The sequence below is a fragment of the Podarcis tiliguerta genome (genome assembly GCF_965153285.1).
Source record: "Podarcis tiliguerta genome assembly, chromosome: 12".
In the NCBI taxonomy this organism is placed as follows: Eukaryota; Metazoa; Chordata; class Lepidosauria; order Squamata; family Lacertidae; genus Podarcis; species Podarcis tiliguerta.
The window spans coordinates 22,995,086-23,018,025 of record NC_139545.1 but is presented as its reverse complement, the minus strand read 5'-3'; the positions used below and the strand labels follow the sequence as shown (position 1 = coordinate 23,018,025).

Sequence of the window (22,940 nt, the reverse complement as noted above, 5' to 3'; positions counted from 1 at the left end):
CTCACTTGGACATGGGAAGAGTGCAGAGCTGTGCTTAGGAAGCTCGGATTAGTTTGGATGATACTAAATGAGCAGAATATGCAATGAAGCCTTTATCTTCTTAAGCATACTGATGAAGAGCTCGGATTTCGTAAAAGCAGTGAGACACTGCTAACCAAAGTCACCTATGTCTGAGAGTACTAAACAGTATTGAACTGAGCCAACATAGTATTGAACCCTCATTACAACCGCTGCTCAGAGGTGACTTTGCTTGTGTTTCCTGTTTGGCTGCTAAATTCTAATATTATACTAGGAGTGATCTTAGCAACCAGTTTTCCGGTCCTAAACTGTTGAGGAGCTTTGGTGCTAATTACGAGCCCTTTGATTTAGGTTAAGAAACAGAGCTCGAGTCAGTGAAGCTGGCGTAATAACAGAGTTACATGGTCCCAAAAACCTGCTCCCCATCAAACTCTAGCTGCTGTATTTTGTATCAGCAGATGCCCTTCGAAAGCCCTCCTGTTCCAGGAACATGTGATTTAGCACATACACTTAAGCTGTGACCAGCACTCCTGATCTCAGTTTCTACCTGGCTCTCTAGGAGCAACGCTGGGTCCAGGAGGACTCCCAGCATGCAAACCTGATTCTTCCAGCATACTGCAACCCCGTCTGTAACTTAGGGGTCATCCAGACTCCTGCTTCTACTGCTTTTCCCCCAGGAAAACCTGAATTTTACCGCCGAATTGAAGCAAGCATCAATTTGGGTTTCCTCCACATTGCTCTGATTCAGTGCTAAAGAGCAGTTTTTTTCAGGGAAAACAGTGGGGCAAACAGAAAACTAACTTGGATCTGTGCTTTCTTAAGCATAGACAAGCAGGTGTGGGGGTGAGGCCACACTGTAATCGTCACCCCAGAACCTGTAGCTGTTCTAACCAGGAGTACAGTCGTACCTTGGTTGTCAAACGCCCTGGAACTTGGACGTTTTGGCTCCTGAACGCCACAAACCTGGATGTGATTGCTCCAGTATATGAACGTTCTTTTGGAACCCGAACGTCGGAAGCTTCCACAGCTTCTGATTGGCTGCAGGAGCTTCCTGCAGCCAATCAGAAGCCGCGATTTGGTTTTCAAATGTTTTGAAAGTCGAAGAGACTTCCGGAATGGATTCTGTTTGACAGTCGCACCTTGGACTTGGTCCTGAGTGGCAAGCTCCTCCTACAGAGCAACTAGCAGTCTTATTGGGTCCCTGGGTCACCTGACCTCTGCTTTGCTGGAAACTGCCATTTCGCCCCCTGGTCATTTGCAGTGGTGGCGTTAAAGAGCAGAGACCAGGCAATCCTTCCCTAATGAATTTCCACAGTTTTCAAGACCACTGGTGCTGTACACCATGTATCTGTGGCTGTGTACATAAGAAGCTGCTTGCTGTCTAGCACTTGCCCTTCTGATACCGGTTTCATAGGAACAGTTGCCAAAGCACAGGTTTCTAAATGCGTTCAGAATTTAATAAAGTATAGCAAAGCAAGAAAATGTTTTTCTTCCCTGTTTCCCCAGGGAATAAAAGTGTCTGGAAAAGACAGGATCTCTGTACGTACATCAAGTAGCCAGTTCTATTGGGATAGTCTGAAACTGCCCTTGAGGAAAATGTCCTCATTGCTATCTAAAACATATTTATTTCACTTAAACACATTAGTGAGGCGTGTATAAATTAAAAGACCCCGTGCATTATTGCATCATTCAGTCTACTGCAACGCTGACAGTTTGGATTGCACTAGGAAGCAGTGGTTGTGTATCAGACCATTTTCTGTACATGTGACCTTTAGTTTTGAAAAGGTCATATTTTATTTCTCATATTTCAATGTTTAAAGCATGGTGTGTAGCATTTAGTAATATTGAAAGGTTTGATGCTATCTAGAGCTTACATTCAGCTGAGATTATTAGTTTGGTTACAAGTAAGAAAGCAATTTATTCCGTTACATCAGTTGGGAAGGAATTAAATGCTGTGAAAATAACAGGTGCTTTTGGAATTTCTGGTTCCAGTGCATTTCATGTTTTTGTCTAATATGCAAATGACATCATTGGCAGAGCAAGAAACCACATATTCACATTAAGGCTATGATCCTCTCTACCCATTTGGGAACTCATTCGGCTTTCCTTCTGAGTAGACATGCATAGGATTAGACAGTATTAGTCGGCGGAGAATCCTGCATTTTCTCCCAAACTAATTTCTGTTGTATTTCTGGTAGAATACATGGAAAGAATTATGAGTGTTGACCTTTTAAAATACTTCAGCATAGCGAGAGCATGTCAGTGGTCTGTACATAAGGCTACTGCATAATCATACTTCAAAATAATGTCTTTTCCCTGAAAGGTCATCAGATACATTTATCAAAAGATGGTGATAATGACTTGTTTTTGATAGAATTTCAAAACCATTTGAATAATGAATAGAAGTAGAAATTGCCTAATGATGCCATCGCTTGATCCAATCCATAGCCAATGATAAAAGAATGGGCAGTTAGGCCTCTTTATTCCCACCGAAGTTCTTTTCTATTATTGGAATCAGGAAATGATTCTTTATGTCTTCCCTCTGGGGCATTGGGTTGCAATAGCGACTAAGTGCCAAAAGCTGATCCATGCTGAGTTCAGCATATGGCATCAGCAGTTGCGCAGATAATTTAGCCCTTTGCAGCACAGCTGAAAGCCGGCTTGCATGAGCTGTTGAAAACCAGCAGCTGCCAGGGGCTCAAAGAGTAGCTGTAGTTATAAGCCAGTTTGATGTACCAGCCTAGAACACTTCACTGTGAAGTCAATTCCACCCTGGCAATACTGCCCTGCGTCAGGTATCGTGATCTACATTTATTGAAGCAGCTCTTTGAATGGGGGTTATTGGCCTCCTTTAAGATAGAGAACAGGAAAAGAGAAATCTATTCATAAAAAGGTTTTTCATTACCATGTTGATGTGGGTAGAGGTAGAAGTGAACTATGAAAAGCTTGCTAATGCTGTTGGGATGAATTTCGTCAAACATTTCTCAAACATGATTTTTAATTATAGTATTCAGCAAAGTCCATCATCACCTTGGTGCAATACTTGGGCACTCTTGGGGCATATTGACTGTCACTAAGCCAGTGTGTTGTAAATGGTTAGAGTATTGGGAAACCCAAGTTCATATCTCAACTTGGTCATGAAGTTCACTGGACGATCTTGGGTCCCTCCCTCCCTCTTTCTCAGTCTTACCAACCTCACGTGGCTGTTGTGAGGTTAAAATGGAGGGGTGTACTTTGAACCTTTTGAAGAAAAGGTGGTATATAAACACAGTAAATAAAATAAAATATTTTTTTAAAAAATTGCCCTTGTTCCTGGTTCCACTAGTTAGCCTAAGCATGTTCAATGGATAAGTCTTTCTCTAGAGCAGAGCTTTCCAAACTGTGCGTCGCGACACATTAGTGTGTCGGCTGCAGTGTGTAGGTATGTCGTGGAAACACTCCCCGCGCTCCTTCTGGGGCGGGAAAGGGGTTAGTTTAACCCCTGGTTTGCTAGCAAAACTGAATTACCATGTCGCCAGATGATGCACGTCTTAAAAGTGCGTCACCAACATGAAAAGTTTGGAAAGATTTGGGTCTAGAGATTTGCTTTAAAACATTGAAAAGCCAAATTGTTATGAGAGTGACGCAACTAAACATGCTGCCTTTGGGCAGATTATAAAAAGTTTGTAGCCATTAAAAGGTATAAAATGTATCACCAGGTCTATTTAGCTATGATGCTATCTGTATACCACTGTCTTCATTCAGGATCAAGAGGACATCCTGAAATGATTTAGAAGTTCCCTTCAGTGGAACAATAGGAGGTAGGAACCACTTTAAAAGGAGGAGACTTCCTGGTCCTCGTCCTCCTAGCTCAACTGTTTCCTGCCACACACTAGGAGGTTTTGGTCAACTGACAAGTACAAAAGGAAAGAGGGGGACGTAAGGGGCACACAGACTTTCCTCTTCCTCCTACTCCCATCTTTAGCCTTGATTAGGTAGTCAGGAAATACATTTTGCTTGCGCTGACCTCTTGTCCACAGCTGGAAAATGGAGCAATGGAAAAAGGTAGCCATGTCAGCCCATTATAGAGGGGGAAACATTTATTGTAGCCAAAATGTTACAAAAGCGACTCAAGCTATTGAGTTCTCCAGAAGTTTTCATTAGGCAAGACATTAAATAGAGCAATATGGTCCTATGCATTTGCAAGCATACTTCCAATAAACCCCACTGAAATCAGTAGGGCTTGCTTCTGAGTTAAATATGCATAAGATGGCACTGTTAGTTGAAAAAATATTTCCAAGATACTTGTAGACTTTTATGAGTAATTAAAATCGTTTCTGAGATTTTTTTTTTATGATGTACAAAAGCTTAGCTGGAAATGATCAGAGGAAATGATCAGACTTTCTTTAGCTGTTATTGCTGTTTTTCTAGGATTTAATAAAAATTGTAACTTGGTTGACATATTTTCCAGAATGTGATTTGTTTGATGGCAGTGCTTTTTAAATTCAAACAGAAGGCTGTTTAATATTTGGAATATTAATTATTTTGCAAGAACAGCACTCCTAGGGAAATAATTAGCAGAACTCCGGAATTAGGACATGCCTTAGAGACATCCTGTAAAATAACTGCAACTCTTCAAGAAAATGTGCTAGGCTTTGGGGTAAGCCAAAAATTATAAGTCCGTTAAAAAAAAAAGCAGCACATTACTGAAGGATGTAAATGTTAACACCAACTTATTATGCCTACTAACTTATCTTGAGGGTTTTCAGGCTGATGATAAGACTCTCATACAACCGGTAACACAGTTTTAGGAACAGTTAAAACTTGGGCCCAAAGATGCTGTTTATGTGTTTTATAGGTAAAGGTAAAGGGACCCCTGACCATTAGGTCCAGTCATGGCTGACTCTGGGGTTGCGGCACTCACCTCACTCTATAGGCCAAGGAAGCAGGCGTACAGCTTCCGGGTCATGTGGCCAGCATGACTAAGCCGCTTCTGGCGAACCAGAGCAGCGCACAGAAACGCCATTTACCTTCCCGCTGGAGCGGTACCATTTATCACTTGCACTTTGACGTGCTTTCGAACTGCTAGGTTGGCAGGAGCTGGGACCGAGCAACGGGAGCTCACCCCGTCGTGGGGATTCGAACCGCAACCTTCTGATCGGCAAACCCTAGGCTCTGTGGTTTAACCCACAGCGCCACCTGCGTCCCTATATGTTTCATAACCAAGCTTAAATAAAATAAGTCAGCAAAACGCTCAGCACAGATATAACAGTGCGATCCCATGCCTTTGTACCCAGAGGTAAATTCCATGGCATTCAGTGGGGCGTTATTCTAGGATCTAGGTAAATGTCTTAGCAGGGATAGGGAACCTCAGTTCTGGAATCTGAATGCCTTGCTTGCCAACCTGATAGGCTTTCCACAGGCAACACCCTTCATTTGGTACAGCTGAAACGTAGCTATATTATACATCCTCTTCCGCCCATTTTCCCTCTTCCAACAGAATGGTCCCCAGCTCTCAGAAAGCTAGCTATGAAAGATTCACCATTGCTGTGCTATAGGATGGTAACCTGAATGTTTCTCTTTGAAGATTCTGCCTTTAGTAGCAAATTTAACATAGAGCTTAATTTTCAGCCTTTGTTTTCATTGCAGTCACTGAGATGCGCTTATAGGTTACATTTCAGGACTAAAGAGACGGAGAGATTTGCTTTGGCTTCTGTTGAATCAGGGTATACAAGATAAGTTACTAAACACACTGTTACACATTTCTAGCAGTTTTTGCATCATGCCGAAAAAACATAGGCGGTAGGTAGCACCAGCTAAACAAGAGCCCAGAAACCCCGAACTCTAGTAAAAGTTAGCACAAAGGCGGATGTCTATGGTAATTATATGTTCCAAAATGCCAGCAGATGCCACGTCCATGTTGTCGTTGCCTCTAAAACACTCAGCTCTGTTTTTCTGTATCAATTGAGTCGGGTGAGGCTGTGCACATCCTGGACTCAGTGTTTGGCTGGATGTGGACCAATAAGTTGAAGCTGAATCCTGACGAGACAGCGGTCATGTGGGAGGGCCATAACCAGGACCAGGAATTGGGTAGGTTTTCTTTTCTGGAAGTCCTTCTGAACCAACAGGTATGTAGTCTGGGGCTCCTGGGAGTGCCCCTAGATACATTAGTGTCTCTGGAGGTTCCAGTGTCCTCTATGGTATATGCCTGGTACACCAGGTTTGTCCATCCCTGGACATATAGAGCCTTGCCACTGTGGCCCATGTGCTGGTAACCTGAAGATTGGATACCTATAATATACTCTATACCCTTGAAGTTGGTTTGTGGCAAGTAGAATGCTATGACAAGCTTTCCTATCAGGGGTAGCGTACCACGAGCACATAACCATTTTTCACTGGCTGCCCATATGCTACTGAGCCTGCTTCGTAGTTGTATTGGTTTATAAAGTCCTGTTGAACTTGAACCCCGGATATCTAAGAGTACACTCGATTTCATGTAGACCTGCCCAGTTGCTGAGATCTGCCAGGGAGGCATGCCTGGCTGTGCTGCATTTAGCTGAAGCCTTCTCACTGGTGGCAGCCCAGATTTGGAATTCCCACCCCTCTGAGATATGAATGGCACCAATTCTGTTGAACTTTTGGTACCAGCTTAAGACTTGGTAATTCACTCAGCCCTTTGTTAGTTAGAGTTTCGTGGCAATGCGGATGTGTGTGTTTTTCTTTTGCTTGGTTATAATTTATCTGCCTTTTATTCTTTTGTGATTGTATATGAATGTGCATTTTAACGAGTGGGTAAGACTTGTTAAATTAATTAATTAAGCATATGAATTAATCCTCAGCTTCTAATGTATAATGCTCTTTTGTTACACTCACATCTGGCTACTGGCTTGTTTGGGAGCAGTTTTATTTTACTCCTGACAGGTCTCTCCAGTGTCTGGCTCTGATGTTTCTGGCTGCTGAGAGTAGGTGGGTTATGAGCTCTTTATGTGAGTGGGCATTATTATCTTGGAAGATGTTCAGTAGGGCCAATTCTGGGGTGGCTTCTAATACTTGCTTAGTTATTTTGCATATTTCCTATATGACTGATGTCCAGAAGAGTTGGATTTTGGGACATTCCACCACATGTGGCGGTATGTGCCTGTGGAGGTGCAGCTTCTCTAGCATTTTGGTGAGGCTTCTGGGCATATCAGCGCTAGTTTCCATGGTGTTAGGTACCATCTGTAAGTGAGTTTCAGGGTGAGTTTTTTCTTTTAGCTGAGATGGATTTAAGGGAGGATAGACCACATTCCAGTCCATTGGGTGGGGTTAATTCCATAACCTATGTTGTCCTCCCATTGTTTTTTGATTATGTCGAGGGGGTTTGTCAGATTTTGTAGCAGTATTTTGTATATTGTGGATACCATCCTCTTGCCGTGTCCGTTTGTTGTTAGGAGGAGGTTTTCTGAGGTTGTCAAGGGCCTAGTTACTGCTTTGAATTGCTATGATATTAGAGTCCATATTGTTAGTTCTGTATTTTGCTGAGGCTTGGGAGTAGATTTGTTTGAGGGTTTGTAAGAAGTTGGGACCAAATTTCATGTTTTTTAGTACTGCTAATAGGTAATTCCATTCTAGGCAATCTAAAGCTTTGAGGTTGTATAGGGACTTAATTGTCATTGGGAGGTTAGTTTCCATGCTGTGTTCAATCAGATTCAGTAGTTTCCTGATGGGATCTGTTATATTGCGGCCAGGGACAAAGCAAGTCTGGTCTGGGGCTATTAATTTGCGTAGGAATTTTTTTTAGGCAACTAGCCAAAATTAATGTGAATATCTTGTAGTCTTGGTTTATTAATGAGATCGGGTGGTATGATTCTACTTTGAGGCTGTCTTTGAGTGGTTTTGGAATAGAGACTATTTTGGAGGAGGTCCAGGTTTTAGGAATGGGGCCCCCTTTTTTGATGTTGGTAAATAGGCAGGTCATGTAGGGCATCAGGGGTTCTTTGAATTGCTTACAGAATTCTGCTGTAAAGCCTTCTGGGCCTGGGGCTTTGAGTCGTTTCAGGTTTATGAGGACAGTATCTATTTCCTCCAGTGTAATAGGACTGTCCATGAATCTTCTTCATCAGTTAAGGTTGGCATGGTTAGTCCTACTAGGAGTTTTTTAATTTCCTCCCCTGGTGGGTTGTGGGAAGTGTATAGGTTGGAGTAAAATTCCACAAATTCTGAGGTTATTTCTATGGAGGAGAATGTTATGTTGCTGTATTTTTTTGTGATGCAGTGTATTCTTGTTTTGGGTGATTTTTTCCTACACCTGTTTGCCAATAGTCTAGAGTTTTTCACTCCACACTTGTAGAAGTGTTGTTTTGAGTATAGAATGTTGATCATTGTATGGCTGATTTCTCGTGAGTTGAGTTCCCTCCTTTTTTTTTGTCTTTTAGCTCCTGTTTGTTTGTAGCATGTTTGTAGCATGCTGAATATGGCAGCCTAGTTTCCTTTCTCCAAGTTGAATGCATTTCATTATATTTGCAAATTGCTAGTGAATAAAACTGCTGTATATTTAGGTAAGATTGAGTGTAAGAGCTATTCAGGTCAGGGTTTTCCAAAGCTGTGCATTTCTTTTCTCAGTCAGTTATAGGAACAGGATTGGATCACCTCATTTACCCTTGACTGGTGGGAGAAGTGAACATGTTCCCAGTGACACAGATCATAAAATGACATGTGTCAGGCACAATTGATTGAGCGAAAGCAGTGATTTGGATTTTGCTAAAGGTTAATAAGTTTTCAGGGAACATATCAGCTTCCCTTAGGCAAATAAATGGACATTTTGTTAACTTATGACTACGTTGCAGAAACTGGAACCGTTCCTGCAACAGCGTTTCTAATTGAAATATTCCTTATGGTCATTTTTGGTCACTTTGCTGCTAGGGCACTCTAAAAATGTGAAAGCATGGAGTTTCCTGGAAATTATACAATAGTTGTATTTGTGGTTCCACATTTACTTTTGAAGCCTGTAGATTTGGCCCCAATTTCTAATTTCTAATTGATAGGTAGATTGAACCATGTGTAAACTGTGCAAGGTATGCTTAAACAAATTCTAACTTATGCTCTAATTCTCTGGATGATTCTGTACAGATTCTGTACATCTGAATGTGAACATTGGGAGAGAAGTTGTGTTCAGTTTGGAATACCTTTCAGGAATTCTTCCTTTTTAATTCAAACCATTTCATACAGTAAATAAGAGCAAAGTTTACTAAATGTAATCGTTTTCTTCCATATAATATTTTGAGATTTTGTGAAATCCTAATCACAAGATTAAGCAGGAATTTTTATATCATCTTACGATAAGCTCAGAGCCCACTAAGGTGCAGATTCCTCATATCTTCCTGTGGGATTAGCAGACGGCAAACACAATATAATTTGTTCATGAACTTTTTTTATTAAATTAACTCGTATATTAAAATGAATTAATGGAATAAGATATATTATAATTCTGATTTTTGCATTAAAAACTATTAGCAGCATGTATGTGCTATAGAGACTGGTTGCTCTTAGCTGTGAAAAATCAGCCGTGCTTGACAATGAATTATGAAAATATTTTCATAGCATTTCCTGCTCAGTGGTTCGTCAATTTCAATTGTCACAAAGTTGATACTTTTGGGGGGAAGGTTAGCACAATAATTTCAAAGTGTTACGGAGTTTGGTTTTCCTCTTTCTGTCCTATGGTTGAGTGGTGCCAAATGCTTGGAGGCTAACGTGTTTGGCACAAAAAACTGAAGCTTTGGTATGAAAACGAGGGGGAGAAGATCTCTATTCATGCAAGCTCATTGTTCACTGCCCCAGTTGGCTGCTACTTGGGTGCATCTTTGTCTTTCTACAAATGATGTCATGCACATAGCCAATCAGATTTGACCACATTGCTGTGTCACTGTAACAACAACGATGCATTGGGAAAAAATATGACCTAAAGTACCGGCTGTTCAGGACTGGAAGTACACTCGTCGCGAAGTTCTGCTGCTACCTAAACACAAGTTACTGAAGAAGTGTCACTGGCTGGATTTGAGAATATGAGAGCACTTTTGCTATGCGCATACTCCCCACCCACAAAGGAAAACCCACTTTAGAAGTACAGAACATCCACAAACCTTCCCCTGTTTCATGTAAGTCAGTGATGGCCAAACTTGGCCCTCCAGCTGTTTGGAGACTACAACTCCCATAATCCCTAGCTAACAGGACCAGTGGTCAGAGATGATGGGAACTGTAGTCCCAAAACATCTGGAGGGCCAAGTTTGGCCATCACTGATGTAAGCTGTTTTGCCTGATATTTTATGTGGCCAGACAATTACCAAACAGAATAAAGAAAGGATCTAATTGAGAGAATACAATATTAAGATATAACCAAAAAGCAGGGGAAACTATTATGCAACAAACCAGAAGAGGAAGTTGAGGGAAGTTGTAGTGGGAAGGGGGTTATTCGGTTTTGTGTTTATATTCGAGATGATGCTATTGTGATGAAGATAAACATGTAAAAAAGCTATTTTAAAAAAGAAGAAGTACAAAGGATCCGTGAACCTTCCCCTGTTCAATTTGTTTCATGTAAGCTGTTCTGCCTGATATTTTATGTAGTCAGATATGCAGACTTTTTACAATTTGAGATAGCGCTCTTCAGAAAACATTGCTACAGTGAGGTGGAGCGTGGTTGTTTGAATGAATGCTCATACTTTATTCAAACCAAGGGTTGCCAAATGAGGCCCATAGCCAAATTTGCAAAGCAGAGAAATTGCTGTGGGCACCCACACCCTGCAGCCAGGCACAGGCAGCAACCTATTTTATCAACTACAGCAGATCGTTTCTTTCAGTTCTATTTTCTGCAGTGGGAGGGGCCCCCCCGGGTGCCAGGGACAGCTGCACATTCCTGCAGTGCAAGGGGGTTGGGCTAGATGATCCTCAGGGTCCCTCCCAACCCAACAATTCTATAATAAATATATAATAATAAAATTTTATTTATATCTCGCCCTCCCCAGCCGAAGCCGGGCTCAGAGCGGCTAACAACAATAAAATGATACACATTCTAAAATCATTTCATTATAAAATTAATTCCAGTCAGATTAATGGCAACCAATTGGGCTAGAGTTCTGTGAGGATTGCCAAAGGAGGGAGTCAGGCTGCGCCCTGACCAAAGGCCTGGTGGAACAGCTCTGTCTTGCAGGCCCTGCGGAAAGATGTCAAATCCCGCAAGTCCCTAGTCTCTTGTGACAGAGCGTTCCACCAGATCGGAGCCACAGCCGAAAAAGCCCTGGCTCTGGTTGAGGCCAGCCTAACCTCTCTGTGGCCTGGGACCTCCAAGATGTTTTTGTTTGAAGACCGTAAGTTTCTCTGTGGGACATACCAGGAGAGGCGGTCCCGTAGGTACGAGGGTCCTAGGACGTATAGGAATCTATTATGTATATAGAGCATAAATAATACACTGGGAGGGGATCATTGCCCACACTAAATAAATACTGTTTCTGGGAAGTTCTAGAAAATAGAAACAGAATCAAATAGGGTGGTCCTGAAACGAAGTGTTGCGTCGTAGAGGCCTCCCAGTTCCTCTCTTTTCCATTTTCCATTCCAATCCCCCAGGAGCTTTTCAGTATTCTATAGCCACTGGGCATGCCGAGTCCTCCTTTGGATATTTCGGGGTTTCTTCCATTTCTTTGGTTCCCACCACCGCCACCATTTATTTTTGTACTTCTGCAAACCTTTGTGTCTCCCCAAGTCTGCTGGCACTTGCCGCTTTCAAATGGGTGGTGCATTTTGGCTACCCAAGCGACAGCATGAACATCAGAAATAGACGGAGTGACGAATAAAGCCTCTTAGTGTGCATGGATGTTTGCCAAGGTCCTCGGCCACTGACAGGCTTGGATCTCAGGCATTCCAGGAGCTGGGCTGGAGTCAGGACCTTGAGCAGCTGCATCCTTGTGGAAAGCCATTGGACTCCTTGGACTCAAGTCATTTTACTGGCTCTTTGCCTTGCTGCATCCCAATCCGCTATGATTTGTGCCCTTTCCTATCCCTATATAAATTTCCCCTTCCTGCTAGCCGACTTTTGGCAGCAAAGCATTTTACTGTATTCAGGTCACGATAATTTCCTCGCTTCACTCTGCCTATTTTGCCGGGTTCCTTGGCTCTAATAACTCTCTCATTCCCTTTCTTCGCTCTCCATACTTGCCTGAACCACATTTTTGCTCTCTGGTCCATGGTTTCCCCTTCTCCTTTGGTCAGGTTATCGTATCGTTTATTCCATTTTAAAATTGTTCTTCCGCCAAGGTTCTCAGATGGCCCAGAAACTGGCTTGCTGAAAAGCAACAATCTCCCCAGAATCAAGATCCTACTTCTCCCTCCCTCAAAGACTTTGGCTCCACCAGTGCATGATAAGAAGATTCTTGTCCCGCCGTTCTTCAGTCCTCCTGGGACCAAATGATCCCAGGGGGAGCAAGATATATCAGCAGAAGTAATAAAGTTATTGGGCCTATAGGCTGTTCAAGTAGTGGTTTCATATTCCCTCTATAATTATTAATTATAGCGTTCTCCATTTTGTACTCCAGTGGGATGCAGCTTGACTTTTTCCAAGGATGTTTCAAGAATGTTCCTTTCATCCGATGTTATTTACCCTTTGGAAAAGTTTGAACACCTTTCTGAAACGATACTTCAAATACTAGTAATCAAACAAACAAAGAGTAGCAAATGCATACCCCAAACAATCTTCAGACATAATAGCAACTCTCTCTCTCTCACTGGTGATTTAAGATAGTAAAATGTATGCATACATGAGAGAGCCTAACACAAACAAAAGGATTAAAGCAGTTGCCATTTTTAATGTATTGCACTGATTGTCCCGATAAGACTGGGATAGTAAACACCAGTAATTGGTAAGTGGTTCAGTACACAGCGTAAAGCAAACAATTCGTTTATGATTTAATTGTTCAGAATATAATTGCCTTTCAAAGCAAATGCCACTGTATGCTAATTCAGAGCATTTTGAAGTGGATGGGAAATAATAAGCAGGTATCTATGGACATCTCTGTGCTTTTCCCTTTAATACTTTATCTGAAACCATTCCACGCACATACACATAGTAATCAGGACTGTGCGTATGCTGGTGTTTGCAGTGCTAAACATCATGAAGTGTGAAGGTGAACAGTTGGAGACACATGGTGGATGCATGCCAATGAGTGACAGACCAGCAATGTTAAAATTAGACAGCTTCAACAAGGATTCATATGCATACCCATACATTCATAAATTTGATAATACTAATACTAATATTAATAATAAATTTATTATTTATACCCCTCCCACCTGGCTGGGTTTCCCCAGCCACTCTGGATGGCTCCCAACAGAATATTTAAAACACAATAAAACATCAAACATTAAAAACTTCCCTAAACAGGGCTGCCTTCAGTTGTCTTCTAAAAGTCAGATAGTTGTTTAATTCCTTGACATCTGATGGGAGGGAAGGTGCCACTACCGAGAAGGCCCTCTACCTGGTTCCCTGTAACCTCACTTCTCTCAGTGAGGAAACCGCCAGAAGGCCCTCAGCACTGGACCCCAGTGTCCGGGCTGAACGATGGGGGTGGAGACGCTCCTTCAGATATACAGGGCCAAAGCTGTTTAGGACTTTAAAGGTCAGCACCAACACTTTGAATTGTGCTTGGAAACATACTGGGAGCCAATGTAGGTCTTTCAGGACCAGTGTTACATGGTCTCGGCCGCCACTCCCAGTCACCAGCCTAGCTGCCACATTCTGTATTAGTTGTAGTTTTTGGGTCACCTTCAAAGGTAGCCCCACATAGAGCGCATTGCAATAGTCCAAGCGTGTGTCATTTACATACCACTTGCACTCAGCATTCACACATGCTGCACATTTATCAAAACTTATAGCTTATTTGTGCTTCCTCTGAAGTAAGTTCAGGTTCCAAGTAAGAGAGTGTCAGATGCCCCCCAATGTCAGTAGTAATGTGTTCATTACTACTGACATTGCGCCAACCCCTACTCTTGGCATCAATGGCAGCGACATGGAGCAGTTTTCTGTGCTGCCCTTCATTCTAAGTATTCTCAAGGCTGCTAACAATAATAAAAATAATATTTCACAACAAGATAGTAACAGAATTAAGTTGTGTCATTTGTCACTATTCCCATCTTAGTATCAGCTGTCTATGTGCAGTTCTGTTTTTTGCTTTGCAGAAAGTTTATTCGTGTCGCAGTTGCAAATCTTCACAAACATAGCTTTCCAATAGTCTGCATTAGTCTTGATATTCTGTTGCAGCAGAATATGAAAATACGGATAAAACTCTTCCAGCCATTTGCTCATCAAACCAGCCCTTTTTTTATTAGTTTCCCACATGTTTACTTTAATATGAATGTGAGAGTCTCATAAAATTCCGCCTTCCTTTTAATGCTCATTAGCTTAAAAAGGCTACCTCTTTCGGCTTCATAATAAGATTGTACTTGGCTTGTTTCCTGAGGTAAGATTGCAAATGAAAGTGTGGATCACGCAGTAGTACTGCAACGGAAAACAAGTGTTTTACTTCTACAGTGTGTCAGCGCATTTGTCTTTACATAGCGGTACATACAGTATTATTCCAAGGATTATCTAGTTACTATGATCAAAGCTGATGTTAATAAGATAATTTAATAAGCATCCAACGGCACAGACTTGGGTATTGGGAGAGGGGGAAAAAGTCATTTCTGGCCATCCGTCCTTACTTTGAAGGATAGATGCAGCAAAAGGAATTAAGCATTGCTATGAAACAGCTTATTTGTATAGAAAGAAGCCGTAATGATAAACGTAAGATCAGTTGAATGAACAGTAGCAACACCAAATGCAATCAAGCTTGCAGTGTATAGCATTTAGAATTATTGATGAAATGTGGTTAACTCTGCATTTATTTTAAGTATATCCATTTTGCAAATTAATGATACATCCCAATATTAGGGAAACAGAATTATGTTAGACATGGACTATAAGAAATGTAGAAAGCCTCAGCCAGAGCGGTCTAGTGTTAAAGTGATTGTTTTGAGAGTTAAGTGGTTGGAGAATTGTGTGGAGGAGTAGATGATAAATGTATCTATATATTGCTGGAGTTTATTGCCTCAAATGCATAGTCTCATTTTTAAAAGCACACTGCAGTTAATCACTTGCACGGCATACCGACTGTGTATTTAGGTATATATAATGCACAAATATGTGTGAGCTCAGGAAATGTGCTTGGATTTTTCATTACCATAAGTAGCATAGGAATAGAAAACATCAGATTGTTTTAATTAACCTGCATATTGTTTCTAGATTAATGATACAGTCTACTCGGTCATTGTATTTATCATTATAATGATACACGTTGCAGAAGCAGCCTATACGATGCCATAGCAGAAATAAATGGCCACCTTTGCTGAAGCAAAGTAAACTGGGTGCTTATGCATGAGTGCAAATGTGAGCAGCTACAGAAGTTTAAATGTTCTTCCAATCCGCGTTCCGTGGCCTCTCCCACCTTCCCCCTGATGTCTATGACCTTGGGTTCATGGACAGGAGGTGGTCATCAAAACAAGGCATGTTCATCCGCTATTGGTACAATACTGTAGGTATTGGTATTTTGCCTGTGACTTCCTTTCTGCTCCATATATGTCGACTCATGTATTCCGAATAATAACAGAGTCAATAGGTAAAATAAAGTGTTTGGTGTTTGTCTACAAAGGTAGTTGTACTTCACAGGTATTTCGTGGAGTATGCCCTGGTTATGCCCAAATGATTTCAGGATTTGTGGCCAACAGGGAGCCCTCACAACAACCTGCATCATTACATTGTGAGAAGGGGCACTGCTACTACCTGCTGTGTATTGGAGGGTTGTTCAGCCAGTACACAGTTTCCCCTATTTTGCAGGGTAGTTTCTCTGTATCCATGGGCCTTCATGCTCTCCACCCTGTTCCTTTCCTTGGACGCATGAGAGAAATGGACGGAGGAGGTGTAGGTTTCATACTCTGACGCACGGGATCCTCTCCCAGTTAAATTTCTTATTACAGGGAACCAGGCAGAGGGCCTTCTCGGTAGTGGCACCTGCCCTGTGGAACGCCCTCCCACCAGATGTCAAAGAGAACAAAAACTACCAGACTTTTAGAAGACATCTGAAGGCAGCTCTGTTTAGGGAAGCTTTTAATGTTTGATGCATTACTGTATTTTAATATTTTGTTGAAAGATGGGCGGGGTATAAATAATAAATCATTATTATTATCTGTGACAGGGTACCTACACAACTCCTATGAAATGAGAAATATTGCAGGGAGGGGATATCATATATTGCGCTAAATTCAATGGTAACAACTAGTTCTCATCAGTTCTGTATAGGAGTTACATGCTGAAAGGTTCACTGAGCTTTTGGTTGACTTGTTTTTTCTTTTGTCCCTATTTTAGATGCCGAAGAGTATCAGCCCCCAATATGGAAATCATACCGTGAGTATCAGAAACTGGAATTTGGGGGTGGGAGGAGGGCAGGGGACCTAACATATGAGACTTTGGAAGGGCATTGTGCATAATTTGAGGAACCTAAAGGAAATGACCATTGATAAGAGGAACCATGGGAGCAGATGCTTAAGTTCCAAGTCAAATTTATCTTTTTAAAATAACAGTTTTAGTAAGTGTCAGGGAACTGCCATCAGTGCCGGAGGGAGAGAGCAAAATCCAGAGGGATTCCGGAGAGTGTCCCGGGATTGGGAGAGGCAGCCCATCTTCTGGGGAAGAGAATCAGCGTAGCACCAGTGGAGAAGGGGGGCAGATGAGGGAAGTGGCGAGGCGGTCCCATGACTCCTTGCTGGGGACCAGCGGGAAGAGTAGAGGTCCTCCGCTGCCTACGCCCTCCTTGCGCAGAAGGCTTTCGCGCAGAGAGAGTAGGAGGAGACTAGGCGTCAAAGAGCTTCTTTGCTGGAAGAAGTTTAAGAAACGCCCACTGACTGATTCTGCCAGCGATTGAGACAGCCACGGGTGAGTGGCTGTCCGGACAGAAAAGGTTCACTCAGGCAACCCAGCCAGGTGTTTGCACCAGCTTACGCACGAACAACCCCTAGAACCATTACAGTAAGGTTAAAAGCTATCTAGAGAAGGTGTGGAAGAATCATCAGTGGGTTTTAAGAAAGGCATCTGTAAGGGATTTCTAAGTATAGGGTTGCCTGCCTTGTGGCATGAAATTAGAATAGAGCAACAATCTTATATACACTTATCTGAGAATAGGTCCCATTGCATCCAGGTGGACATGTTTAAGATTGCATTGCACATGGTTGCTGGGATTTCTCCTTGCTCCACATTCGCTAACCACCTGCCAAAGCCAAGAAGCATCAGTTTTGGAATAGCTGCTTTGAAATGGGTGGGGTGACCTGTCTAAGCCACTGCCATTACGTAGGTGCTTATTAACTGGACATAAAAGTCAGAGAAACAGAAATGGAACCAACAGATGGGACAAAGAGTGTGTTGATTGACTAAAGGTGCAGCACAAAATCCCTGGCGCAGGAGTGCAGGCAGAGAAAAAAAAAGAGAGATTTACTCCAAGGGCAGGTTCTGGCATGATTCTAGGAGCAGCCCTTAAAAGCTCGTTTTATTGTTCTTGCTAACACAACAGTCTGTCATTAGAGACTTAGGAGATCACATGGTGTATATGTTTTAATTATATGTACTGCTGAAACAGAAAAAGGATGCTGCCAATCTGTTGTCAAGAATTTATTGTGTGTGTGTGTGTGTGTGTGTGTGTGTGTGTGTGTGTGTGTGCTTCATTCATTTTACCATGTGGCAAGGCAAAAACTGCAGTGGACCTTCATGTTGAAAGTGTTGCCTTTTTCTTAACTTTGGTTGTAGTTGGACCATTAATTCAAGACAAGTTTCTGGGAACCTGGTTGTTGTTTTCTCCCCACTTCCAAAGGAATATTGAATAGGATGCCAATCATATATTTAGTGCTGGAGAAAGCCACATTCAAAATGAAGAATTTGAAAGCATGGAATATACAGGATTAGTTTTCAAAGACTGGATCCAGATGCCATGCCTGTCAGCTTTAGAGCTTGTTGGATTTGCCTCTAATCTACAAATGCTATTGTCACCTACACATGCTACCCTTGAGCCCTAGTTCAGATGCAATGTTGTTTTTACGTTATTTCTCATGTACAGTGACATTACAAACACATATTGTTGGGCTGGAGACCAGTCTGAGAGCAGACAGACTAGATTGTAAAGCACCACTGGTCTTAAATTGGGAACTCTGGCAGCTAGACACAACTGTCTTTGGCTCTGAGCCACTGTTACCACTGGGCTGCTATCTGCTGTGATGGTTGTTGTTGTTTTATGTTACTCTTCCTCCAAAGGAACCCAGGACAGCAAACATGGCGGTACGAAAAAAGTACAATTGAAACATATGAAATCAGTTCGACACCAACAGTGCTGTTAACCACAAGGAATTACAGAGACTCACCCTTCCATAATGGTCAGGTGACTCAGAGGACCAGTCAGTTGCATTTCACCTGATCCTATAAATCCTCAAGACTCTGACCCGGAGATGGCTCAGTTCCCTGAGACTCACTTTGTAATACAGTGGTACCTCAGATTACCTCGAGTTACAAACACTTTGGGTTACAGACTCTGCTAACCCGGAGGTAGTACCTCAGGTTAAGAACTTTACCTCAGGATGAGAACAGAAATCACGCGCCAGTGGCGCGGCTGCAGCGGCAGGCCCCATTAGCTAAAGTGTTATCTCAGGTTAAGAACAGTTTCAGGTTAAGAACGGACCACCAGAACTAATTAAGTTCATAACCAGAGGTACCATTGTACGAATTAAGTTCATAACCAGAGGTACCATTGTAGTTCTTTCTGAATGTTATTTGGGGGCTCACAGAAGTCACAACCACTCACTATGCCTTTCTCCTTCCCATTCCTTGAAACTAACCTTCCAGAAGCAACAGATAGAGGGAGAGGCATGAAGGAAAGGGTTATTTTTTTAAAGACTTAAATTAGATGCAAAGCTTTATCCACGAGGAGTTCCTAGCTGAAATATCATGCATAATTGTGGCGCTGTGGGTTAAAGCCTCAGTGCCTAGGGCTTGCCGATCGAAAGGTCGGCGGTTCGAATCCCCGCGGCGGGGTGCGCTCCCGTTGTTCGGTCCCAGCGCCTGCCAACCTAGCAGTTCAAAAGCACTCCCGGGTGCAAGTAGATAAATAGGGACCGCTTACTAGCGGGAAGGTAAACGGCGTTCCGTGTGCGGCTCTGGCTCGCCAGAGCAGTGATGTCACGCTGGCCACGTGACCCGGAAGTGTCTTCGGACAGCGCTGGCCCCTGGCCTCTTGAGTGAGATGGGCGCACAACCCTAGAGTCTGTCAAGACTGGCCCGTACGGGCAGGGGTACCTTTACCTTTACCTTTTAAGAGTTGGAAGGGACCATGGAGGTCTTCTAGTCCAGGCCTTTGCTTCATGCAAGATCTGCAGTGGAGGATGCAATTATGGCATTCTTGGCGGACAGCTGCGCAACAATATTGCAAGTGTTGCTTGGACAATCAGCTGTTACCATTAAGAAGTTAATTTTAATGTTTCCCAGCTGAAATCTGCTTCCATGCAATATTCACTCAGTAGTTCTAGTCCTGACCACCCTCCAAAGACTTATTCATTCATTCATTTATTCATTCATTCACTACCTTTTCCCCTGGCAGGGACTCAAAGCAGCTTGCAGATAAAAGAAGAACAGCTAAAAAAACCTAGGTTGTTTTTTTAAAAAAATAAGCACTACACATATCTCTATATAAAGCTATCTATAAACACACACATATGTTCTATTAAAAGCATACTGTACAATCACAGCAAAAACAGTACAGCAACAGCCCCCTCATTAAAACAGTCAGTTCCGAAAAGCCTGTTGAAACAGGAAAGTATTCATCTGCCAGTGAAAAGACAAGAGGGGAGCCAGTCTAGCTTCTCTAGGGATGGAGTTCCAAAGTCTGGGTGCAGCTGCCAAGAGGGCCTTCTCCCATGTCCCTACCAAGCGGGCCTATATGGGTGGTGGGAGCAGGCAGCTTTGTATGAGGGAATGCAATCCTTCAATCAGTGGCGTAGCGTGGGGGGTGCAGGGGGGGCCGGCTGCACCGGGCGCAACATCTGGGGGTTAGGGTTAGGGGCGCAAATCCGTGGGTTAGGGGGTGCAAATCCACGGGTTAGGGGGTGCAAATTACTTGCCTTGCCCTGGGTGCTGACAACCCACGCTATGCCACTGCCTTCAATTAGCCATATGGGAGTAACAGAGAACCAGCCGGCTTTTGACACTTGAGATGTACCTTTCTAGAGCCTGCCTTATTTCTTTAATTTCAGTAGTGCTTTGCACTATTTTTAACGTTGTGTTTTAATGGTTGTAACCTGCCCAGGGCCCTCAGGGTGGGTAATAAATTGCAGCAACCATCACCACCACCTTTTATGCATAACAGCCTTTCAGGTATTTGAATGCTATCATGTCTCCCCATAATCTGTTCTTTCCAGGCTAAACGTCCCCAGATCTTTGAACTGTTCCACCTAAGATTTAGTTCCTCCATCCTGGTTGCCCTTCTCTGGGCCCATCCCACTTTGTCTATGTTCTTCCTGGTGCGATTGGTGCCCAGAATTGGGCTCAGTACTCTAGATGTGGCTTGACGAATGCAAATAGAGAGAAACTATTGTTTTCCATGATCCGGGCACCATGCTTCTGCTAACGTAGCCTGAGATTGCATTAGTTTGTTTAGCAGCCACATTGCACTGCTGGCTTGTGGTGGTGTGTGCTGGTGCCAAGCCAGGTCTCTCCCACTCTATACTGGTGCCTTTTGAGTTTTTGTGCCTACATGCAGGACTTCTGCCAAGTCTCCAAATGCTTTGGAAAGTGATGAAACTGGTAAGCTACATTTTCAGGATTCTTTGCACTGAGCTTCTTCTCAGTAAGGCATCTGTGTTGCACATTTCTTACATTGCTCTGCGTGACGGTCATGGCCCATCAATCTTCTGACACCATGTGTTGTATTCTGCCATTTATGTGGGAACTCACTACAAGCTGAGCAAGTGGTAGAACAAAATTGATTTTTGAAGTGGCTTGAGAGCTTGCCTAGGGTAGTAACAAATTTCCCCGGTCATACCTCAGAGCCAGCTCTCCAGAATCTGCCCCCTGCATCATAGCTGTTTCTCGTAAAGGGACCACAGGCCAGATATTTAGTTGGCCATGCATACAATTTACCAAGGAGCAAGCCCCTTTTTTTGCATCTCCCCTTCCTTGGGTGTTGTTGCCATTCAAGCTAAAGGGGAATGGTTCATTTTGTAACGTCCTGAGATGATGGTGCTCCTAGCCATAATGCGAAGTCATTTATTGTTTCCGTAGTAATAGGTGATCATTTCCAAACTCAGCAACATCACTGCTCCAGTCTGAGCGACTTGGCTCTTATCGAATGACCAAGCTGGTATCCGGCTGCTTCTACCTGCTTGCTAGATTTCCTTTCTTTAAAGCAACGGCTATCACGTGAATGGGTATAGCAGCATGCAGTGTGCCCTATCAGAGGCTTGCTACACATTGAACATGCTTTATAAAAGGGAGTTTAGAATGGTGACAAAAGATGCGCATAGTTCTTCCCTGCTCTGTGGCTCTTTGTGAAGGGCCTTTTCCCCATTGGGATTCAAATCACTTGAACCCCATTGGTGTGTGAAAATTCACTGCCAGGACAGTTTGGAGCAGAGGAATGATGAGCAAGGGAAGAATAACACATTCCCTTTCACTTGCTTCACTGCTCCAAATCTTACTCTCCTAAAACTATTTTTTTTAAAAAATTACATCTGTGTTCTTCTGTACACGTGTTTGTGGGCAATGAGTTGTTTGGCCCTCAGGCTAGCCAAAAGACTTGACTGCAGCGTACAGCAATAATACACCTCATGCTGATCATTTCCTGTGTTTGACTCACTTAATTAGTGATGTGCAAGCTCCCTCCAGTTCGATTCATAATTGGCTCGGTTTTTCAAAGCATTCTCAGAAAACACCTGGAGAAAGTTCAGGGTTTTCTCAAGAGTTAGTTCATGGGAATAGTGCTTGGGAGAATTAAACCTGCTGTTGCACTTCCCCTCTTCTCAAACCGGGACACGTGTAGCATTGTGGTCTAAACCACTGAGCCTGTTTGTGCTTGCCGATCAGAAGGTCGGTGGTTCGAACCCACAGAGCTCCCGTTGCTCTGTCCCAGCTTCTGCCAACCTAGCAATTTGAAAGCATATCAGCGCAAGTAGATAAATAGGTATCACTGCGGTAGGAAGGTAAATGGCGTTTCTGTGCACTCTGGTTTCCATCATGGTATTCCATTGTGCCAGAAGTGGTTTAGTCATGCTGGCCACATGACCCAGAAAACTGTCTGCAGACAGACGCCGGCTCCCTCGGCCTGAAAAGTGAGATGAGTGCCATAACCCCATAGTCACCTTTGACTGGACTTAACTGTCCAGAGGTCCTTTGCCTTTTACCTTTTCTCAAACATACCTTGAAAGGAAAGCTGTGGTTGCACTGAAGGCTGGTGACAGTGTTCATTTCATCCTACCGTTCCCAGACTTTCAACAGAAGTGGTTTAGTCCTGCAGTCCATTGAACCAAATTAAATTGTTCAATTACCAGGTTTCCCAGCAACAATCGTTGCTTTAAAATCAAGCCTTCGCTGCCATTAGGCTTTCCCAGTGCTATCCTCTTACCTGCATAAGTTCAGGTGATGCCACACCAAGCCCATTGTAAGCCATGCCTGAAATGCTCATACTTAGCTGAAGATAAGAACCGCCAGCTTTGCTATTCTGCACCACCACCACCCCAGTTATGAAATTCAATGCAATTACTAGAAAATTGACCTTTTCCACTTGTAACTAAACCCTACAGCTCACTTCTATTGCACTGTGCTATGGTTTGCTGCTTAAGGCCATGTGCTTATGAGCTTG

At 43.0% G+C, this 22,940-nt stretch overlaps 1 protein-coding gene across 1 annotated transcript in view; it reads left to right on the top strand.

The window, feature by feature from the left end:
• Positions 1-22,940, top strand: part of CHN2 (chimerin 2) — a 152,344-nt gene that overhangs the window by 37,602 nt on the left and 91,802 nt on the right. Inside the window, exon 2 of the mRNA XM_083405067.1 lies at positions 16,418-16,456. Within this exon, the coding sequence (XP_083261193.1) occupies positions 16,418-16,456 (39 nt within the window). The remainder of the gene's footprint in view (positions 1-16,417; positions 16,457-22,940) is intronic.